This window comes from Hydra viridissima, unplaced genomic scaffold, assembly GCF_058129835.1.
Source record: "Hydra viridissima isolate aposymbiotic clone 2 unplaced genomic scaffold, HvirCarnegie_v1 scaffold_9, whole genome shotgun sequence".
Lineage (NCBI taxonomy): Eukaryota > Metazoa > Cnidaria > Hydrozoa > Anthoathecata > Hydridae > Hydra > Hydra viridissima.
Window position 1 is genome coordinate 7,795,730 of NW_028324308.1, and position 23,578 is coordinate 7,819,307.

Below are 23,578 nucleotides of genomic sequence, written 5' to 3' on the forward strand. Positions count from 1 at the left end.
TATAAAATGAAATGTTGAAAGACTGAAAAATAAAAAAAAACTTCCCATTCAAGTTGCCACTTATTTTAACTATCATTTATAAAATATTTACATTTATTTATGTATATCATACAGCACGGGTGACCACGCACAGGTCAATGAGAGCCGCACTCCGGTTTTTCACATATTATAAAAATTTAATTTAATTACAATTACATATTTCTATATTTATGACACATTCTAATCTTAGGTGCTATATAAAGTGCCATGCTTTAAAAATAAAATCATCTCAAAATTTTAATAAAATGCATTAATAAAAGTATAACATAAAAGCTTGGTGATTTTAAATTTCGAATCTCACTTTTTTTCATCATCAAAATTAAAATCGTATAATATCTAGGTATTAGTAAAACAATAATCATAAAAAACTCTAGAACTAAAATTTTGATACTTTGATAATTTACCAAGTTTCGGTGAAAAAAGTTATCTATATAATAAAGTAGTCAAGTCCGTCTGTGACACCCTGTAATCACCATTAGAATTTAGATCAAAGCAGGAAAATAAGGAAAGTGAAAATCTACTCAAAAAATCGTTGAATTAATTTGGATTTTGTAAGTTTTATATAAATTCAAGTTTATTAAGTTACTTTTGTGCTATTTTTGTTGTAATGTTTGGTATTGCAACTAACTCAAATTTTGTACAGCTCGATCAGTAGAGGTAAAGTATGGCATTATGAATCTGCATTCAAAATTGAATAGTTAACTTTTTGTTCCACTCTTTTCATTGCAGCTTCAATTTGAATTGGATCAATTTTTAAACGCCTGTTATGGCGCATGGACAATTAAGTGGCGTTGTATAGGGCAAAATCAATGAATTCTTTAAAAATTCAATTGCCTGAAAATTCAAAAAAAAACTAAGAATATTGTTTATGGAAAAGTATTTGAATAAAATTTACAGTTTATATATTCGTACGAAGTATTCATATGCACGCAACTCGTAAAATAAAAAACGGCGGATTTAAATTTTCAACGGGAGCACCTTAATCAACGAAGAGCCGTGTACGCCCGTAGTAGTCCTAGAGGATTGCTATAATTATCTGGTGCAAAATAATCTGTTTTTATAAAGTCTATTTTTATTTATAATTATAAATAAATTCACGATTTAATAAAAATAATGAATAAAATATGAGTAGGGATTACTTATGATGCATAATGTCAGTTATTTGTAATTAGAATCTTTAAAAGTGTTTAAAAAAAGCTTGTTCAAAAGCAATTTTTAAATTTGACAGTTTTTAGAGTTTTTATTCCTTCAAAGACAAAAAAGTCTCCTTGTGACTCACTAAGTTTTCTTCTTATAAAAAAGATTCAGTTTGTTTCAAAAACAAAAAGATTAACAACTCCATTGGCAAGCTGAAAAATAACTTATGTGGAAAAATATCTTGCCCCAAACTCCAGTACTACAGTTTCTTCTGAGTTTGAAACAAAAGTGTGATGATTTAACTTAATGCTAACTCTGCAGCATGATATATTGAAAACAAAAACATATTTTGTGCAATATGCATGGAGATGGAGAATTTCTGTATTTCTATAAATAAAAGCCAGGAATGCTAATGTTTGAATCTTCTTAGCTTTTTTTTAGTGACAGCAGTTTTATGTTTATTTTAATTTCCTATAGGTTTCCTGCTGTAATGTCACTATTGTTTATTATTTACTTTAAACTCATTTAAATTATATAATTTAATATTTATGAACTTTTTTCTTTTAGATTTCAAAAAAGATGTTTTCACAATTAGATCTAGATAGTTTTTTAAATTCTAATTTATCAATATTAATGATAGGAATATCTCTACTAATTGCTTTAAATACAATTTGGATGAAGATATTTAGGTATTACAGTAACAATTTTATTCAAGTTAAATTTGATAATTAACATTAAATAACAAATCTGTGTTATGTATGTATGTATGTATGTATGTATGTATGTATGTATGTATGTATGTATGTATGTATGTATGTATGTATGTATGTATGTATGTATGTATGTATGTATGTATGTATATATATATATATATATATATATATATATATGTATGTATATATATATATATATATGCACCTATGTCCATAATTATTCAAATGACACTACTTTCTAATGTTTTCAGTGTTTAACCTACAAATTAGAGAAAAATTAAAAAATAAGCTTTAAGAAAGTCAAAGTTAAATTTTTAAACTTGCTCTCATCTTTGTAGTTAACTTTGTAGCAATAACCGCTCTACATATTCTTGGTATACTACATAACAATTTTTCCAAATTTTGAGAGTTAGATAAAATAACTAAATTTTTTTCTCTAAATGTTTATTTTATGTATACAAAATTTGCCATTTCTTAAATTAGGGCTTTCTTAAAGCTTAGGACTTTGTTTGGTCACACCATGGTATCTATCCACATTTATATTGCCATCATTTACCAAAATAAATTGAAAAAAACATAAAATTTGAGCATTCTTTTAAAAATATATGTCATTTAATAATTATGGATGGTAGTGTGTGTGTTAATGTGTGTTTGTATGTATTTATTTATACTAATTGCTTTTTAAGAAAATCACTTGTTAACATTTAAATAATGGAATTTTATTTTGTAGCCTGAATCAAATTCAAATAAAGTCAAAGTTTTACTCTCTCATGTCTTCATGACTCTTCACTATTTTTAGTTCAGTACATGCAAACTGCTGGTTTTGTGGTAAAGATTCAAAAGTTCAAAGAAATTCTCTAAAATGGTGGTTTTGTCTTAAATGTGAACAGTGGAATGGCTTTAAAGAGGTTTATAATTATATGGGTTGTTTGATTTTCTTTAAAAAGAGAGAATATTGCTCTAAAAAAATACATCTACTTATTTGTATAGAAAGTATTTAAACTTTTACAATTTGAGGACTGAATGGTGTATCAAATAATAAGTTTATGGTGCACAGATGCACTGAATTGGTATTTGCAGAACATAGCAGAACATGGACTTCAGTTTTAATTGTAATTAAATACATTTTCATGAAGTAATTGTAATTGTTATTATATTTTATAAATTACAATTACAGGTAATTGCAAAACAATTACTATTAAACCTGATTTGATTATTTAAGAGCTTGGTTTTCTGTTGTGTTTTTTTTTCATGAAACCAGCTAAGCAAAATATTCAGCTTCCTGTTGACTTTGTTGTTTATAAATTTCTGAGTACTTTTAAGAATATAAGGTTTAGAATAAAGATTTAAACAATACTGGCGTCATTTGGGAATATTTTGACAAGTCAGAGTATTTTAATGATTTAGTGTCATATCATTCTTATGTTAATGTTAAAGTAAAGTGCAAAGTATGTAGTGATTTTGTCTCTTGCTCTAAAAAGCTTGCATCAAATTTGGTTACACATTTACAGGTATCATACTCTGAATTTCTGATGTGTTAATTAAAATGTCTCTTTTGTTAAATCTAAATATTAGACTAGAATTGAACTTGACAATATACATCTAAATTCCATCCAGTTTTCCAGAATCTACAAATTAAAAAAAGAGATAAAAATTTTCAAATAAATTTTTTTGTTTTGTTTTGTGCAGCAAAAACACTCACTGCAATATCAACAGTAAAAAGATGGCAATTTTCAGAAAAATTTGGATGGCAGTAACAGTCCGTCTTCCATTGTTTCAATTTGGGAATTTTTCAAGATTCATGCCAGCTTTTCACAACATGGGTACTAACTGATTTAATTGTTGGTAACATGTTGCCTTTTTCACTGATTGAAGTGAAGAATTTCACACCATCATGGAAGTTGTTGATTCACATTATGCTGTACCAACAAGAAAGGTCATGTCTGCAAAATTAATCAATGAGAGAAAGCTGTTAATTGAAGACAAGCTCTGTGCCACATTTAAGAAAATTGAGTTGGTCAGTGTAACTGTAGACATTGGACCAACCATATTATGCACTTGTTCTTAGGAATCACAGTTCACTATATTGATGAATGGCATCTTAAAAGTGGATTATTGGCATGTGAGGAATTTTTTAACTAACATACTGCTGAAAACATTGTAACACACTATTATGAAGTAATTGATTCATTTAAGTTGTGCAACAAAGTTTCTCACATTGTCAGTGACAGTACATCAAACATGACTAATTCATTTGAAGTTACTCTAACACAGTTCATGGTTGAAGATTTTGTTGCATCAAATCATTTGAATGATGATGAACATGATAAAGACTCACTCTATGCAATACGTATCAATCTGGAGACAAGTGTTAAGTTGCTAGACTGCATTCCAGAGAGACTAGCATGCTGTGCTCATACCATACAACTTGTTATAAAAGATGGCTTTAATGATTGTAGACTACTTGAGAATGCTATAGGCAAGGTGGTTCTGTGGTAAGTGCGTTGAGGAAATCCACAACTGCAGCCGAGATCTTGCATGCAGATGACCACAATGTTAGATCTGCAAATATGACTTGCTGGAATTCTAAAATAAAAATGGTGAGATCAGTTCTTAATATTCCTGATGGAGAAGAAGCCATAAAGTCATTGTCAGGCTCATCATCAAGCAAGATGTTAACCACAATCGAACACACTTTACTGACAGAGTTTGTGACAATAATGGAGCCTTTTGAAGAGACTACCAACTATGTCCAAGGTGAGAGTAGAGTCATGGTTTCAAGTGTTATACCCAGCATCCGTAGCCTAAAGCACAAGCAAGACTTTTCCAATCTCAGTCTCAGTACTGTAAACCTTTGGTCAATGAACTGCTATCTGCTATCAACAGACGACTGTCAAAGTATGAGTCTCATCCACTGTACATAACTGGTGCTGTATATGATCCATGATTTAAACTTAAATGGTGTCAGCCAGAAGAAATCAAACGGATTAAGAGTACTATAGTACTATAGTATTGGAAGTACTATAGTACTATAGTATTGGAAACGTGTGTAACAGCAAGCTATTTGGTGTCTGCTGTTGCTGAGTCACATGCAGCATTAATAATGATGAGCAGTCAATCAGTCCTACAACAAATTGAACAAACATCCAAAGAGCCACCATCCTCCTCAACCAACTCAGATGGGCCATGATGATACATTCAAGTTGCATACTGAACTCATGGATTATTATGTTGCAACCCCTAGATTATGACAGTGACCTTTTGGTGTGGTGAAGGTCACAGGCATCTGAATATAAGAACTTGGCTCAGATTGCAAACATTGTGCTGTCAATTCCCAATTTATCTGCACCAGTGGAGCAAATCTTCAGCATTGCTAGCAAAATATTTTGGTCAGAAAGAAAATGACTGAGTCCAGAGAATTTTGAAAACATTGTGTTTGTCAAATGTAACAAGCGCATTTGTTAACACTGAGTTGACTCTTAAGTTTTGTTATCATTTGTGATATTTCTTTATTTTGTGCAAGAATTGTTACTTTTTCCAAATAAAACATGAACTAAATGATTCGAGTTGTGCAGTGTTTGCACTAAGAAATAATAAATAAGGAGAAATACTATATGCTTTTCATTTAAAAACTTTATATGCACTTATATTAACTGAAATTGAACAGGAGGATATACTAATTTATCACATTTTTATGTGGTGTTGCATTTGTAATTTTGTAGTCTTTGTTTGTTTGAAAATGCCATAAATGTAATGAAAAGTAATTGTAATTGTAATGATAATTACATGTCTTGTAATTGTAATTGGGTTTAAAGTAATTGATTATAATTGTAATTGTAATTGAAGATTCTTCTAGTAGTTGTAATTGTATTTGTAATTGACCTAAAGTGATTGACCCAAGTCTGGTTTTTATTAATTTGGGAAAAACAACCTCAAGCAGTTTGATTTGTAACAAAATCATACAGCTTTTTTTTTCTGGCTTAAGAAATGGAAAGAACTTGCATCCATACTGGAAACAAATTTAGTTTTGAAAAAATGACTAAGGTGCATGTCATATATAATTGGAATGTGGGAATCAGGAACAAGTGGTGTGAAAAATCTAGTATACATTAAAAAATAGTTTATTTGTTAATCCATAACATTTATTATTATTACTATCTTTACATAATTCTTTATTATTACTATCTTTGCATACTTTTTAAATATTTGCAATTATTCATTCTTTCTGTGGTCTTCTTTTCTGTGGTCTTAATGGGCTAAAAGGAAGTCAAAGTTATTTGAAAACCTATGATTATTACCAATCATGTATATGTAAACATATTTGATAATGAATTTAAGAGAAAGTTGAATTGCAATTACACTTTTTTTAAAAAATGAATCTTAGAAACTGGTCTTGATTTTAAAAGTTGGTTGATTTTAAAAGTTGCCAAGTAAAGACTCAAAGTAAACTAAAAATATCCTTTGGATGCATGTGATCCATATTTTTTCTAGCTACAAAGTTATTGGGAATCCAAGTAATAAATTCTGAGTGAGTTTTTTGGGTTGTTTCATTGTTGCAAAACTTGTAAGTGGATTGGTTCAAGCACCTTTGGTAATATACTGATCATTAACAAGAATATCGATTGCAGAGGATGAGCATGAAATTTAAAAGAAATTGTTTTGAAAACTTTTGAAATGTATATTATTATAATTACATCCTCAAAATACTACATTTTATGCTATTTAAAATTTGTACAGAGTTGTTGAGAGGGATGAGGGCTTCATGAACTTTTGACACCCCGATTTCTAAAAGCCATTAATACAAGGAAATAGTTTAACACTTTTTAAAAGACTGATGGTTCTGTAATGATAACTTTTGAGAATGCTTACAGATGATAAAATATATATTTAGAAATAAACAACTGTCAACAGTGCTGACAATCTAAGGCTGTTTTAAGTTTCAAGTTTTATACTGTATTTAAAAATAAATTTTGCCAGTTAATCTTTTAACTAAACAAAAAAAGTATGCAAAAAAAAAAAGTATTTTTTCTGCTTTAGCATTTTTTAAGCTCTAAAAAATTTCGAAGTGGACCCTAAAACTATCAATATAAAAATTATTTTTATCAATATTATAAATTGTGTTTTGAAAAACATAAAGAAATATAGTTAAAATAATATATTTTTTGAAATAAAGAAATATCAGCTATATTAAGAAACATTAGAAACATAAAGCTTTATCATATAAATAAATTAACAACTTAATGATCTAATAAAAATTTTGAAAACAACTGTCAACAACTGCTGACAATCTAAGGCTGTCTAATGGCAGTTTGAAATTAAATTTAAATTGTGTCCTCCAATCAAAATGAACTTTCTTAACTGCAATAGCTCAATCAATAAAAGTAAAAGAAACTTATAAGTGTTTTGTAATTGATCTGCATGAGTAGAGAAAAAAAAAAGAATTTCTTTTCAATTAATGGTTCATTAATAATGAATTCCTTTACTTCATTTCAAGTTCATTTCAAGGTTGAATTCCTTTACTTCATTTCAAGTTGGGTTAAATGAAACAATTTATGAAAGCCCTGGATAAATAAGAGGGTTTATGAAAACCCTAGATAGATAAAAGGATTTGAGCATTGTTTCAAAAAGCTTTAAAGAGCAATAAATAAATAAATAAAATCCAATATGGATCTCAAATAAGAAAGCAATCAAAGATTTAAGTTTTTTACATTTAATAAAAGAAATTGAAGCAATAATGTGGGATGTTTTCTTAGAAATTGTTACCTAATTTATTGAAAACATCAAATATAGCTATGTTTGTATTGTTTAAGACTTGATTCAAATTATTCATCACCCAACAATTAGGGATTAGAGAAAAAATGGTACTTCTTCCTTATTTTGAATTGCTTGTGAAAGTTTTTTAATACTTTAGGATGGTGACTATTATCAATGTGTTCCTGAAATGTATGAACAAATAACCTGTGCAACAAAGGAAGGTATGTTTATAATGTATGTTTCTGGATAGAATATCATTTGATAAAAATTATATATAAACTTTTTATGTAAACAGTCTCTTAAATTGGTTGTAGAAGCATCTTAGTTTTATATGGTAGCCCTTGTAGCACAAATGTACTTATCCCTGATTCTTGAAATAATTCTCAGTTCAAAACTTGATATTCCATATTTTTACTTATAGTTTTTTATTGCAGCAATTTTCAGAACCAATTTTTTTTTACTCTAGTTGTTGCTTTGATTTGCCTGAATGTGAATGATTTTCTGTGAGGTAAATATTTTGTAAGTTTTGTTGATTTCATTTTAGTAAATCAGTCTAAAGAAAAAAACTTACTATGTCAAGCTTGCACATTAAAACAGAGCCGTAAAATAAAAGAACTTGCAGCTTTTACTCCAAAAGATGAGGTAAAGATTTTTTATTACTTGAATAGTTTATTATAATAGGTCTATTTGCCACTTTGTGTATGAAAAACAGTTTGGTTTGTTTTTGCTGAAAGCTGCTTTATTTTTTTTTTTTTAGAATCACTTTGATATGGAGAGTGATAGTTTTGAGCAATTTTTAAATGAGAAATACAAACCTTGTTTATCATGTCTCTCAGTCATCTCTTATCATCTCCTGGAGCAAGATAGACAAATTCGCAAGACATATTTTCAAAATTGTTCTTCACCCACTCTGAGAAAATTAAACTTGGTATTATGTCTTAAATGAACTGTTGATTTTCTTGTTGGTCTCTTCTACCAATTTCACTATTGCAAAATGTTAACAAAATAAATCAAATTAAATACTTGTGTCCACTAAATTTTCTTAGTACAAATAGTTTGCTATATTTCAACGAATATGGTTTTTGTATTAATTACTCAGCAAACTCTCTTAAACATGAAAGTAAAATGGAAATACTTGATACAGGTAAATAAGCGTGTGAAATTTTTTGTTTCATTTGTCATTGTATTAAATTACAATTATCATCATCTTGCAAACTCATGTGTATGCCGTATAATGTTCAGGTTTTTCTATTTCCATGTTCTGGATTGGCTCAAAGTTAATACTGCTATTTTTTCTTTTAGCAGCAATATACCCTCAATACTTTAAAAAAAGTTAAAAATATACTTGTATAATTTAAAGTTTATAGAGGAAAGCAATTCTATGTTTCCATAATTCTATGTTCTTCTCTTTTATCGCCTGGAAATTTTTTTTTTTTTCCTTTTCTTTATCTATATTTATTTAGTTGCTTGGATTTCCGGTTAAATGATTCAAGCCTTTTCTTACTTAGGTGGCTAAAGTTTGATTAATTATCTTTTTATTTGGATGCTTTTAATAAGAATAATTTTATATACTTTAAAAAGATTGCAATTTTTTTTTTTTTTTTTATAAATATTTCTGTTAGAGTTTACCATATGATTTTTTCCCAGAGCAATAGAAGTTCAAAGCCAGCTTTCAAATATTTTGTTAAAATAGTATTGTTGCTCACAGCCATGCGGTTGTATATGGTTCCTACATTGGACTTAGTAGCATGTAAGTTAATGTATCATAGAAGCCATAGTTGCTTTAAACATTTTATTAAAATTTTCACCAGATAGTCCTAAGTGTCCTACTGTAATTATAGTTATTTCACTTTCATATCTTGTTTCTGATATCCAATTCATTTATTTATCTTTAATATAAAAGTAGAAAATTATTCACATAAAAATTCTGCTGTTAACTAATTAAAAATGTTCATAATGAAAATTTTAAAACTTTTTTCATTGAGTAAAATTTTATTTTTATTAACTTTTTTGTCTTTTAGATGTACTTCTTTTTTCAACATGCTTCTTCGTTTACTTTGAAACTTTAGTTAAGCCAAGATCTTTCAGGTACAAATCCAATAAAACATCAACACATTGATAATGGTTTTTTTTTTGAGGCATTTAAGTTTATACTGCTTCTCGAAAACATTTAAGTTTGTACTGCTCCTCGAAAACATTTAGGTCCCATGTATTGCTTTGTTTATCAGGAGTGTTTTTGTACTACTATGGAGGTTTGAGGTACTTTTTAACATTATGATGTATAGTTTTTTCAGTGTTGCTGAATATAATTTACCTGTTGATTGGCAATAATTTGTTCAATTGATTATCAATAATTAATTTAGGCTAATCACTACCATTTTAACATTGGTCTATATATATGAAGTGCTGTCAACTCTTCGCCAGCTATTACAATGGGTTTTTAATATTAAAGCTTCTTTTAGCTTTTATCAAAAGCAGAAGAGGTTTGTTCTTTTATGTGTTGTAAATATGTAAAATGTTGTAAATATGTGAAAGTATACCATTATGCTAAAGGCTATTACTAATGACATTGATTATCACATTATTCCCATGTTCTTTTTTTTTTTTTTTTTTTTTTCTAACAATGATTTTTTTTTTCAGCAAAGTTGAACTGCTTCGCCGAAATCATCATCAATCTGCAGTTTTAGATGAAAAACCGTTAGTTAATGAAGATTCAAATAGAAATGCAGATTTAAAGGTTTTTATGTGTGTCTGTTGTTGTTATAAGTATGATTTAACTTTAAAGCAGCTTCATCTTACAATGCTTTGTTCTGCTTATAGTCTCAAGTTACCCCAGATTTGTTGCATGGGCATTTGGATGCTATGCAAATAGGAAAAAAAGAATTTACATTGTCAAAAGGTAAATCCCACAATATGTTGTTTCATGAAAGTTAAATGTCACAGTTGTATTTCAAGAACTCCAAATTGTTCATTTTCAACTGTTTCCAGTAAGTTGACATGGAAACAGTTAATAACAGTTAATAACAAATTAAAAACCGCGTCTTTTTTCATTTCTTGGCCTCTAAAAATGGATAGTGTATAATCCTCTCAAATTTCACTTTGAATGATTATTGTTCTAATTCTCGTTTTTATTTTTATTATTTAGGTTTAATGAGTGAAACTAATCATGTAATGGCAGCTCTTAAGTACAAAGATTCTGTGAGTTTTAAAGATGTGGTTTCCTCTAAACGTCCTTTATTGCGTCCAGCAACTTTTTTAATACAGCAACAAAAAGATAATGATGTACAAGACAGCCTGGAGCCTTTCACGAAGATAAAAACGGTTAATTATTACTTTTAACAATTTAATTACATTTTTAATGACCCTTTGTATTTCTAGCATAACAGAAAGTAGTTGTCATATAATTGTTAGCTCCCCCCTTCCTGATTTTAAAGTTGATAATCTTTTATCTAGAATTTATTGCCGAAAGAAGCAATCTCATTTGATACAGAAGCTGTACCACAAAATGAAATCTCTATTCCTCGAAATTTAAACTGGACATTTTTTGCTGTTGTTGGCCTCTTACTAAGCTTTTTATTTAACATTTATTTGGTTTCAAAGTTGTAGATGGATTTTTGTACATTTTACAAAGTTTTTTCTGTAATATAACAAAGAAAATTGTGAGGAAAATTTTTTTTTTTTCAACGTGTGTGATTTTCAATCATCAATGAATGAATTTTTAAGTTAAGGTTTTCAAGTATGCGATTGAGTTACTTCAAGAATTTAAAAAATTTTTTTCAAAATTTGTTTTATAAAAAGATTACTTAAGTCATTTATTTTGGTGGTTTTCACCAAAAACATTTCTAATTCTTACAAAATTGGGTTAAATCTCCTTCATATAAAGACGTGTTTTCTTACTATCCGGTAATCGGAACTTCTTCTATTATAAACTTTGTAAATGTATTATTTTTTAGCGACATTTCCATTTAATCAGAAAATCCTTCGGCCAGTGAATATTTTCAAGGATTATACAATATTTACAATAAAAAATCGTCGCAATAAATTATTAATTATGAACTTTAATAAAAAACGTCGAAAAAAGTTGTCATGCACTAATTAATAATATACATCGAGATGGATTACTTGGTTTATTGATTTTGTGTATATCCTGTATGATTTTAAAGAGTATTGTTATTTCTTATAAGTGATAAGCCTTGAGGATTGAACAAAACTGATAAGATTTGCATTTTGCTTTGTAATCAAATATCAGAATTATATATTTTCCACGAACATTATGTGTAAAATAAAGACACTGATGTAAAAAAAAAAAAAACGGTAAGTTTTCTTTTTTAGTTGCGAAATTTTACTCATAGTTGCAGATCTTGCTGAAGCTAAAATATGAAATTCAATTTCACGTTTGCAAGGTTACTTAAAAAGGATTCTTTTTCGCGCTTTTTATTTAAAACTTTTTTTAATTGTGTACATTTTAATAACTTCACCCGAAATTATTTGATATTCTTTAAATTGAAATAGATATTCATTTCTCGTCGCCATTCAACAAGACTATAGAATAGACAAAAAGCATTATCCATAAGTTTATGCCGTTTCTCGTTTTTACTTGTTTACCATTGTAACTCTTATCGTTGCAAAAAAATGATTTCTGAAATTTTATCTTTGTTATTTAAATGTTTTAAAGATTTATCTCAGCGTTTTTCGTATTTTCTAAAGGGTTGCTTCTTTTATTATTTTCGTAAAAATTTAGAAAAAACATTCGAAGCATTAATTTGCTGTCGGATTTGTATTAAAAAACAGGGATTAAATCTTTTGAGTTTGTTTATAATGATGCAACGGCGATTGATTGGCTAATGACCGCACACCGAACTAAAAGATCCACCAGCTTCAAGATTGTGGCACTCAAATGAAACCTTTTCTTATATAAGACTATTATTCATATATCATCTATATAGTTAAAGGAAAAAGTCTTTCTGAAATGGAATGGTGTCATACATTTTTAAATAAATACATCTGAAAAATTTTTTATGAAAAATGATAACTCTCGAATTACAGAAATAGTTATCTCAGCACTGAAAACTGTGTCAACACCGGCTTAAGTTTGATTCCTAATTTAGGTCAGGATAATTCTACATTAAATCACTCAATATGTTTTCAAAGTTGGTATGTAATTTTTTTTTCCACCAGAAATGACTTTGAAAACTTTAGATTAAAATGCCAATTGCTTGACGAGAAAATAGGAATTAGATTTTGAGGTCGGTTTTTATTTTTTAATCTTTTGTTGGTTAATTATAAAAGAAAAGATTATCTCAGAATAATTGCATTAGACATCATTTTAGATCATCTCAGAATAATATTACTCATTTGTAAAGAAGAGTCTGAAAATATTAATGAAAAACTTAAGGACAGTCCTAAACAAAAAAAATAATATTAAAACAAAATAAAAAAAAAAAAAAACTAGCAAAAAAAAAAACACTTCTTGGGGCATTAATAACTTTGAGGATTGAAATGACAAATTGCTCATCTGAATTTTTTTTCTTTTTGTCTTTAAAATATTTATTTTTAAATGCTCTTCGTTGATAGTAAATATTTTGATAGAGGAAAATGTGTCAATTTCTCATGCTTCATTCTTTAAACAACTTTCATTATTCTTTTGTTTGATACTGAATTACTGAAAAAAAAAACGGTTTGACTTCCGATTTTAGATTTGTTCTTGTTTTTACTCTTTCATTATTTTAAAGTTTCCTTTTTATTGAACGGTTGCTTCTCTGATTTCCAATATGGTTGTATTAAAATCATGCTTAACAAATTCTCGTTTAATTTCAGAATTTTGTTCATTCTCAAGGCATTTGCTTTCTATTGCACCGCTTTTTTCGTAATCAACAAAAAGATATTTTCATTTTGCATGTTTTAGAACTTAGATGAACCTTGATAATTTTCTTAAATGATTTATTATGACGAAACATACATGCATACATACATACATACATACACACATACATACATACATACATACATACATACATACATACATACATACATACATACATACATACATACATACATACATACATACATACATACATACATACATACATACATACATACATACATACATACATACATACATACATACATACATACATACATACATACATACATACATACATACATACATACATACATACATACATACATACATACATACATACATACATACATACATACATACATACATACATACATATATCAAGTTAAAAAGTAATGCTAGCTCTGCATTTTTTGGTTATAGCTTGGAAAAAAAAGACGAACTTAGTTGGAGAAGTGGGGGGGGGGGAGTTACTTTTATATCGTTTGTTCCTAATTAAACAGATTATTAGTTTGTTCAAAATATGTTTTCAAACTTATTCCTTTGTTGACATTATCGTTTTTTAATTAATACTTAGAAAAAGTATTAGACTTCCTAAATGTTATGCCTTTTGCTGAGTTGATTTAGCAACTCAAAATGTATTGATACCACGAATACAGATTAAAATGTGTTCGAACCCACTTGATTGTTCAAGCTGAAGCGAAATTTTGGAGAAAAAGACATGCAAAAAGGCCCACTCAAGTCTCAGATCTCTCAATTACCCATTACAAGTGCGAGGAACTCTATTTCAGGGGTATTCCTCATTTTTTATTGAAAAAAAAGATATAATCGAATATTAAGGTTGCTTAATTTTGTTTAGGTTGCTGAATAAAAATTGTGACGTTTACAGGGTGCAGCAACGATTCGCGGACTTTTTCTTACAACTTGACTCATTAAATTTTACAGACAAAAATAAACATTTCCGAGTAATTTTATTTAGTATCAGGAATGAGGTCACCAGTATGGCGGCCCTCAAAAAAAAAATTTTAAGAATTTTTAATTATTTTTTTTACTGACAACTTCCGAACTTACAGATTTGAAATGAGAGTAGTTTCATTAAAATGCATCGCGTTCTCATTTACTCGCTTAAAAAAGGCAATCGATGTATAATTTAACTTTTATATTTATGGTTATTTTGTAGTAGGAACGATATCATCTGCACATTTCTCATCTCCACACAAAAAAGTAATTGATATGTAATTTAACTTGTTCAGGAGCGATCAATCGCAATTAAACTAAGTAATATGTATGTGTGTGTATTTGTACATATAACCATAGAACTAAACGAAGATTCTTAAAATTGATTTAAATTAATTTTACAAATGTATGAAATATGTTTTAGTTACATGCATAAGTACATCAAACTACAGCCTATACATGCATTTATAAGGTATGTATAATTGAAAAAAAAAACTTAAATTTTTTTATTGTTGCTAATAGTTATTATTCCTTCAATAACAAAAGTAGCAATTAAGATAAAGTTGATTTTAAAAAATATTCAAAAGTTTTATTTTTAATGCAATGCTATTAAAGTAATGCTTTTAAATATAATGGATTTTGTGAATAAATGGTAATAAAATCCTTCTTTTTTTAAATATTGATTTTAATGGTAACGTTTTGGAAAAAACTGCAATATAGAAAAATGATATTTTTCAAAAACTATGGTATGTGTTACTGAAAAGTGAATACATAAATTTTTACTTATTAAATTGTAGTGCATAAGAATTTGATGCAAAAAATAGTTTTAATCATTTAAAATTAGTCGTTAAATTTTCAAAGAAGAAAGCAGATTTGAAACATTAAATAATGTTTAACTGATTCATTTTACTTAGTTTAATTTCACTTAGTTAAATGCCCTTTAGCCTTAATAACAATATCCAAGTTTTCTTGGATATTAATATTAATTCCTATAGAACATGTATGAAATCATATATATCTGTGACAAATCTGTTTGTTCAGATATATATGATTTCATACATGTTCTATAGGAATTATAAATGGTGGCTGTAGTGAAAGTTTTGGTGCATTGTAAGTCAAAAATTCTACCATTATTTTTCTAAAAGATAAATGACCAAACAACACCCAAACTTATCACTTGGGTTTAAATTATGTTTCAAAAGTTTTAAACATTTTGTTTAATCCATATTACCATAAATAATACTAAATTTCTAATTCCTGAGATGTTAAACACAGTGATTCCAAAAATCATTGGCCCACCCTTGCATAACTACTTTGTATTTGCTGTCATATAAAAGGAGAAAATTACTGAGTGTTATCATTATAGGAGAAAATTACTGAGTGTTAGTACCATAGTGTGGTCTGTTATCATTAGTATATACACTACAAGTTTCAGCTTTTCAATTACTTTTATTCTTGTTTTATTGACAAAACAGTATGAGTTTGTTCAAATATCACATACAAAAATATTTGACCCAGAAAAAAGTAAAGAAAAGAATTCTCCTGAAAAGTTCTAGAACTTTTGTGATTTTATCAGTATGTTACAGAAATGTGTTGATGTTTTATCTAGAACCAATAATCCTAGTATAAATACTAGATTTTTTGATTAGATGACAATCAAATAAAATGTTGCCTAAAAAGAAAGAACATAGTAATGATCTTCAAACTTTGGTATTCAACACCATCTGAGTGGTGATTCTCAAAGGGAAAGAGATAAAACTGATACATTTTATCTGTTTGTATTTCTTACTCATAGGTAAGAAATAAAAATGTGGTCAAAAAAGAAAATGAACTAAAACATTGGATCAATTGATAGTATGCAAAGTTAAGTCTGACCAATCTAAATCTACCAATGCTGTGAAGATTGAGGTCAAGACTGAACTAAGAATATCATTACACACCAATACCATTTGAAATAGACTTCATGAAGCTGGGCTTTTGGGTCGTATAGCACGAAAGAAACCATTAGTCAACAAGGTCAATCAAAGTTAATGTCTGAAGTATGCCATTATGTTAAACAAGCTGATTAAGTTTTGGGAAACTGTTATTTGGTCTAATGAATTAAAATTTAATCTCTTCAAGTTTGATGAGATGGCAATGGCATGGAGAACACCCAAGGAAGAATTCAATCCACTTTGTTACCACTTGGGGTTAATTCACATGAAATGGAATTGGTGAATTATATATTTTGGACCATGGGATGATCTTGAACAGAGGATAAAGAAACGTAAACCAAAGAATATTCATGAGATTGGGGAGCTCTTGAAGAATGAATGGAATAATGTTGAGTTGTCTGTTCTTTAGAAACCTGTTGATTCAGTACCAAGTAGATTACAATACATTTTTAGAACTCACTGTATATTCAAACCATTACTGAACCTCTACCATGCTTCAATATTGTGTACATCCCAAACATGAATGTTTCATTTACTTTTATTAGTAAATATCTTATTCCAGAGGCTTTGATCTTCTGTTTTATACTCTTTTGTTAAGTCTGCTCACTTCTTATAGTTAGCCTTATTTATAAATATCTTCTTCAAAAAACATTGTAAAGTATTGTAAAGAATAAATTGTGAAAACTTGCATTACGCAGTACATGCTACACAGTTTGCAGGTTGCAAATTTTCCTTGTATCTTTTGTCAATGTCTTCCTCAGCTTCTTTCAAGACATTTCGAGCACCTTTTTTTGAATTTTTTTTCTTTCATTACAATATCTTGTCTCTCTCTAGTTATAAATGACATTTAAACAGCTCTAAAATGTATGAGTAAATTCTGATTTTCACATTTCAAAATGCAATCTGTATACTATTGTGATTATTATTATTATAGCTATAACTGTAAGTAAAAATAGATAGGTTGTTTTGTGACTGACTTAATAATAGTTATAACAATAAAAAAAACAATTAGTATGATGAGGTATATAGTTTCTTTTGTTAAACAATCCTGTGTAATAAAAGCATTTGTGCTATATAGTATTCTTGAGTTATTGTATCCATTTCTATTTATTTCTTTTAAATTTTAATTATAGATGGGGAAGATCAAAGACTTGACAATTCAACTTGAAAGAAATAAACCATATTTTGCAGGAGAATTAATTGTAGGGGAAGTAACATTTAACTTAACAAGTCGCTTAGCAATCAGCCACATTCTACTGACATTTGAAGGTTTCAAGATTTTTAGTTTTGTTTTTATGAATCACAGGTGCAATCCTTTAATGAGAGGAAATTTATTTGAAAAATAAGTGTTTTCATGGCTTACTTAATACACAGCCAGATGTATAAATAGGCCAAAATTAGAAGGTCAGTTTTTCAGTGTTTTAAGTTTTTATGTTTTTAAGCTTAAAATTGTTTTAGTAGTAGAATTTGATGTTTCCTAAGTTTTTCCAAGTTTAAAATTTGTTAAGTTTTCCTTATTTAACAATTTTAGGTTAATTTATCTGTGTTTTAAATTTTTTAAAATCAAATATCTTTAAATTAGTATAACCATATATTTTACAGTTCATTTCAAACAAATGATTTTTAACATTTAAAATATAACAGATGCATTAAATGTTTGTAATCCCAGGCTCTATTTTCAATCCTTAGATTTTAGGATTACATATATCAAGCCCTGGGATGCAAGCACTTATAAATACTGGTTCATGAAAGATACAAGCATGTTAATTTGGTAAAATTCTAAGAAAGTCAATAAAATGACACATTTAAATTAGATTTATAAAAAATATTTATTAAATATTAATTTTTTAGATAATATAGATATGTAATTATTCCTTACTAATCTTAAAATGAGATTTATGGAAACAGAGCACATCTAAAGTTTCATCTCCCAAATGACTTCTTTTTTAGTTACAAAACATCTAGTTGCAGAAAAAGTGCATTCAGACTCTACACTGATAGTTTTATAGTCATTAAAAAATCAAATGCTCTTTGCAAAAAGTCACCTTGTGTTCCCCCATTCTCAAACAACTCCATTTCTTTTTTAATTTTTGCTGACAGCGTCTCACATGGAATTGGCAACCTCAGCAAATTTCTTTTTTTTATAGTGTTAATAAGCTCATCTGAAATACTTAGAGGTTCTTTAAGAAGAGGAGAAATAAATAAAGATGAAGACTCAGGAGAATCAGATATAATTTTGAGAGCTGCCCCATTTAAATCAGAAAGCTCAGCTTTGGACTCTGTCAATGATGTAGCTGAATTTGAGTAACTCAACTATTAATTTGCAGCATTTTATTGAAAAATGAACTGTTACAAGCTTCACTTCAGGTTCTGACTAAATATTGGTTCTACCATTATGAAGATTGAGAGCTGAATGTAATTTGGGCAGAAAAAATGATCTTTAAGTTGTTTTAGCATAAAAGTTATCGCACTATCAATGGTGAACAAATTTGCATCCCGACAACAAAGGATCTTGGCAATTGCTTTAATTGGGACAAGGGCTTTAAGAATGGCTGATATCATTTTAATTTCATTATTTGAAAATGAAAAAGACTCACCTTCAGGTAGATTTATGTCTTTTAGTGTCTTTTGTACACAATTTTGAATAAATAGACTTGTATTTTTTAATAAATAGACTTAAATAAATAATTGAAGCATTAACAAATGGCTATTCCATCTATTCTTACAGTCTTTTATTAGAGATGTTTGCTTCTTAAACTCAGCTGCAACATATTTCAGCAATATACTGTTTTTTGTTGGTGATTGCTGATCTACTTTTCTATACCCTGCTTTTGATATAGTAATTCAATGGCAGCCAGTTGTATGCCATGAGTAAAACAGCTGTTGATTTATAGGGAATTGTCTCCTAACTTTTTTTCATAACACATAATATCACCAATAGTTTTTTGCTAATTAAGTTCTTATTCTGCAAGAAGTTTTTTGTTCTAATAACTTGATACAGGCATTGATTCTATCATGCAAACTGAGCCTAAGTTCCAGAACTGATGGTTTAGTAAATACAAATTATTATTCAAGTAGTAATGATTAGGTAATGATGTCCTTTCATCAACAGAATGTATTTCTTCTATACCAAATTCAGGTTATTTTTTTAAGGCTACTTCAATTAGTAAAAGATTTTTTTTGGCTGTAGCCATCAACCTTTTTGTGAGCAGTGTTGACTGTTGTGAATAAACTTTTCAATCAGGTAGGTATGAGACCTACTGCAACCTGTCACTGTTTATAGGCATAGTTAACCACATAACTATCAACATAAATGTTAATAGAGAGCTTACGATATGAAAACTGCAATGGCAACAGAGATTACAAAGGTCTGGATCGAGTGGTTGCGACTTGCAGTTGCGGTATTCCAATAAAATTAGTTACGAATTTCCACTTCAAAAAAAAGAAAACATCTTGAAATAAATAGAAAAAATTTTAAAATGGCTCCTTTAAGAAATGCTTGAAATGGTTTATTACTTGCATTAGAATCAAATATCATAGACGACGAAAAATTTTTACAACTGTACAAATTAAATTTGTCTAAGAATCCAGATTTACCGTTTCGGAGTAAAGCAATTTTGTTTAGAAATCATGTCTGATGATGAATGCAAAAGTGAACTTAGATTTCTACGTAGTGATATATATCGCTAACTCAATGTACTTCAACTACCTCAAGAGCTTGTATGTTTTAACGGATTAAAAGTTACTCCGGTGGAAGTACTGTATATTTTTTTAAAACGGTTTTCCTTCCCATGAAGACTACTCTATATGATACTCGATATATATATATATATATATATATATATATATATAATTATAGTATTGTAGAAATTATGTTAATATTTCCAGTAAGAGTGCGCAATACAGCGTAGAATAAGTAGAGCGAATATACTATTATTGTTATTATATAAACTAAATAATTAGCTTGGTTTATATTACATTACTTAAAGTTTCACGCAATAGCGATCATCAGATGTTATAAAACCGTTAAAAAACATAACGACAAAAAACCGTTAAAAAACATAACGACAAAAGTGCTATGGAGTGTGTGCTATGATGGCATTAAAGTTTTTTATTTAAAATTTATTTTCATGGCGGCACTTTGATGTTAGTTCGCTTCGTTTATTGAGCAAGTCTAGTTTCGAGGTAATAATGTGGTACTTTTCGGTCAAGCACAAATTACAGTAATTGCCACCAGGTTTAAATGGTTCTGTCTGATCGAGAATGTTCCACGTAAGGATGGGATCGCTATTGCGTGAAACTTTAAGTAATGTAATATAAACCAAGCTAATTATTTAGTTTATATAATAACAATAATAGTATATATATATATATATATATATATATATATATATATATATATATATATATATATATATATATATATATATATATATAAGCCATATTTTTGGCCAGAGACATGGCAAAGAGTTAAAATGCTAAAAGCTGCTGGCCTTCAAATCTATAGCCTATTTATGCAATATCTCGCTGGTATAAAGTAGGCCATGGTATTTTTTTAAATAAATAATTTCCATGTAGTTATACCCATTAGCAATATTCATAAAGAATATTTTATAAGACTGTTTATAGTTATTACTAAAATGCTTTCTTTCTAAGTTAAATGATAAGAATTTTTAGAAAATAAAAATTTAATAGAAAACAAAAACTTTAAATATTGATTTTTCTTTAGTGACTCTTATTTTTAAGGATAGAAATTGAACAGAACTAAACTTGTTTATTATAGGTGTAGGTATATGCAAAAATGGTGTTCATTTTAAAGAGAGTATTTACTTTTATGAAGTTACATTGTTTAGCAGTGGCCAAGATCATCAGATAGGACCACATAAATATCCATTTAACATACCACTGCCTGACAAACTGCCAACATCAGTAAAAATGGATAATGCAAGTATAAAGTATAAAATAAAAGGTGATTTACTTGTAGTTATTACATTTTTATGATGTTAAATATTTTGGTTGTGATGCTGAAAAGGCAGTAAAAGTACAATTTACAGGCTGATAATTGGCTATGAGTTTTTAAAATTCTTTTGAAACATTAAAATTTTTTCTTTAAAGTGAAATTGAAGTGTAAAAGTTCTATAAAAAAATCGTTAAAAAGGCAAATAATGATCACTGAAGTAATTGATGCAAATGTCTTCAATCCTCAGCCTGTAGCTACTTTGCATAAAGTATCAACTCTGTTCTCTAACAGTCAGAAAATAAAAAATAAAGGTTAGTAGTACTTTTTTATTACAAAATTTTGTTGGTTCTCATTATTGTTAGTAAATACGTTTCTTAAAGAAAATTTCTTATATTTTTAAAATAGATTTATTGATTAGTCCAAAGCGAAGCATTTATTGTGCAGAAGAGCAGATCGAAATAAACATTCAGTATAAAGACCACATTCCTCGATATATGGGTACTATTAAAGCTAGATTAAACAGATATGTTTTGTTCAATCCCAAAGCAAATAAACATCGGTTTTCTGTAAAGAAACAAATCAAAGAATTATCTGGTATAATACTCATGTATATTATTATTTTCAGTTTTATCAAAAAATAAAAGAACAAACAAGTTAATTTAAAATTTTTACTTTACATTGTTTTCTTATTTCATTTTAATTTATTTAAGATAACACATCAGAAAAGACAGCGGAAAGAACACTTTTGATTCCAGTTCCTAATTCAGTAATGCCCACTAATACTCTTACAAATGCTGTCCAAGTAAAATATGTCCTACATGTTAAGATACCTGGGTATTTAGAACACAAAATACCAATAATAATTGGTACCAGATCTTACACGGACGCTTGCTCATATGAAGAATTGGGTATTGGCACTAGAGAACAAGGTAAAAAAAAATCCTTGAGATCTTTTATCAAAATAACAGTTTACTGCTTAAATTAAATTTAGTATGCTGATTTTTATAGTTATAACAATTGTAACTAAAAATTTAAATTCGGTATTTTAGAATTTTTACATTTGATAAAAATTGTAAAATTAGAATTTAAATTTTTATATTTATTATTGTTTTCTTTTTTATAAAAATTTACACAAAAGAAAAAAATTTTATCCAATTTTTTTTGTTATAGATCATGACAGTGTAATTATACCTTCTGCTCCTATCTACACTGATGAATATGAAGATTTTGACCGATGTGATGGACCACAAAACGCTATGTTTCTTTGTCCTCCAGACTATTTTCCGGCAAATGAATTTGATGTCCCCCCGTCCTATGACGAAACTGTTAGCATGAGAAATTCTTCATCTAACGAAAATATTTTAGGTGCGTTTTAAGACCCTGTATAAATTTAAATCATGACCTTATTGTTTCATAATGGCTGGCCATCATTTTTCAAATATTTGTTTTCAATTTCTGTTTGTGTTTCCTCTAAAACTGTAAATTATTTGTAACTTTTAATAAGATATTTTAAATAAATATTCGTGTGGTCATTATTGAAACCTATTTTAAACAAAGCAAAAAAAATCCTTAAAATATCATTAAAAAATTTAGTCGCTCTTTTTTATCAACTTTACTAAAATTAAGGTTTTAAATAAATTTTAAAATTATATTTTTAGTAAAGTTGAAATTGTTTGGAAAAAAAGTAAACAAACAGAAGAAACGTTTTTTTTCAAATCGCTCTGCAAACAAAATACTTGAATGACCCCAACTCTTTTATGTTTGCATAATTTTGCGAGAGAAAAAAACCTACCTGGAAGGAGGCTGTTAAAATTTTATGATCTTTATAAACCTATTAAGTTTAAGATGATTACATCCTGAATGAATTACTTAAATCTCTTTTAATTACTTAAAATTTTTTTTATTTTTTTAAAAATATTAGGGAAAGGATAGGGGGTGGTAAAACAAATCTCAAAAGCAGTTTATGATAATTTATCCTAATGCTATCACATACTTTGGAAAGTTGAAGTAAGTTTATATAGCCAGATTATCCTAAAGCCACGTCCTCCCAAATCTTTTGTAACTCTTCAGCATCGGTGTGATAATCACTTTAATTTAAAATTCGATATTTTTACACTAGAAATTACTTTGGTTTAGTATAAATGGAAACTCTTAATTACACTAATTGTTTAAACAAACGAAGAGCATCCAACTGTAAAAATGCACAGCAAAATGAAAATTAAAC

General features: G+C 28.1%; 2 protein-coding genes across 9 annotated transcripts; both read left to right on the forward strand.

Moving 5' to 3' along the window:
• Positions 1-1,292: 1,292 nt before the first annotated feature.
• LOC145185520 (transmembrane protein 201-like) lies at positions 1,293-11,312 on the forward strand. Of its 5 annotated transcripts, none has more exons than XM_090096869.1 (13): positions 1,293-1,865; positions 2,689-2,797; positions 7,801-7,864; positions 8,188-8,285; positions 8,401-8,787; positions 9,291-9,393; positions 9,665-9,731; positions 9,846-9,902; positions 10,007-10,126; positions 10,284-10,380; positions 10,464-10,542; positions 10,789-10,964; positions 11,097-11,312. In XM_090096869.1, exons 5-13 carry the CDS (start codon positions 8,719-8,721, stop codon positions 11,247-11,249), a joined length of 921 nt encoding a protein of 306 aa, XP_089952995.1. In that variant the 5' UTR covers positions 1,293-1,865; positions 2,689-2,797; positions 7,801-7,864; positions 8,188-8,285; positions 8,401-8,718; the 3' UTR covers positions 11,250-11,312. The 5 variants fall into 5 exon arrangements, with proteins under 5 accessions (XP_089952995.1, XP_089952994.1, XP_089952998.1 ...); XM_090096868.1 differs by having other exon boundaries at positions 1,305-1,865; positions 8,401-8,571; XM_090096870.1 differs by lacking the exon at positions 9,846-9,902 and having other exon boundaries at positions 1,742-1,865.
• Positions 11,313-11,766: 454 nt separating this feature from the next.
• On the forward strand, positions 11,767-22,872 carry LOC145185623 (uncharacterized). Of its 4 annotated transcripts, XM_090096876.1 has the most exons (10): positions 14,553-14,727; positions 14,885-14,932; positions 17,528-17,798; positions 18,084-18,165; positions 18,345-18,997; positions 21,178-21,363; positions 21,510-21,665; positions 21,760-21,948; positions 22,065-22,283; positions 22,525-22,872. In XM_090096876.1, the coding sequence occupies exons 5-10, from the start codon at positions 18,871-18,873 to the stop codon at positions 22,728-22,730; spliced, it is 1,083 nt and encodes a 360-aa protein (XP_089953002.1). In that variant the 5' UTR covers positions 14,553-14,727; positions 14,885-14,932; positions 17,528-17,798; positions 18,084-18,165; positions 18,345-18,870; the 3' UTR covers positions 22,731-22,872. The 4 variants fall into 4 exon arrangements, with proteins under 4 accessions (XP_089953001.1, XP_089953000.1, XP_089953002.1 ...); XM_090096874.1 differs by lacking the exons at positions 14,553-14,727; positions 18,084-18,165; positions 18,345-18,997 and adding an exon at positions 11,830-11,957 and having other exon boundaries at positions 17,528-17,663; XM_090096873.1 differs by lacking the exons at positions 18,084-18,165; positions 18,345-18,997 and having other exon boundaries at positions 14,556-14,727; positions 17,528-17,663.
• Positions 22,873-23,578: the final 706 nt, after the last annotated feature.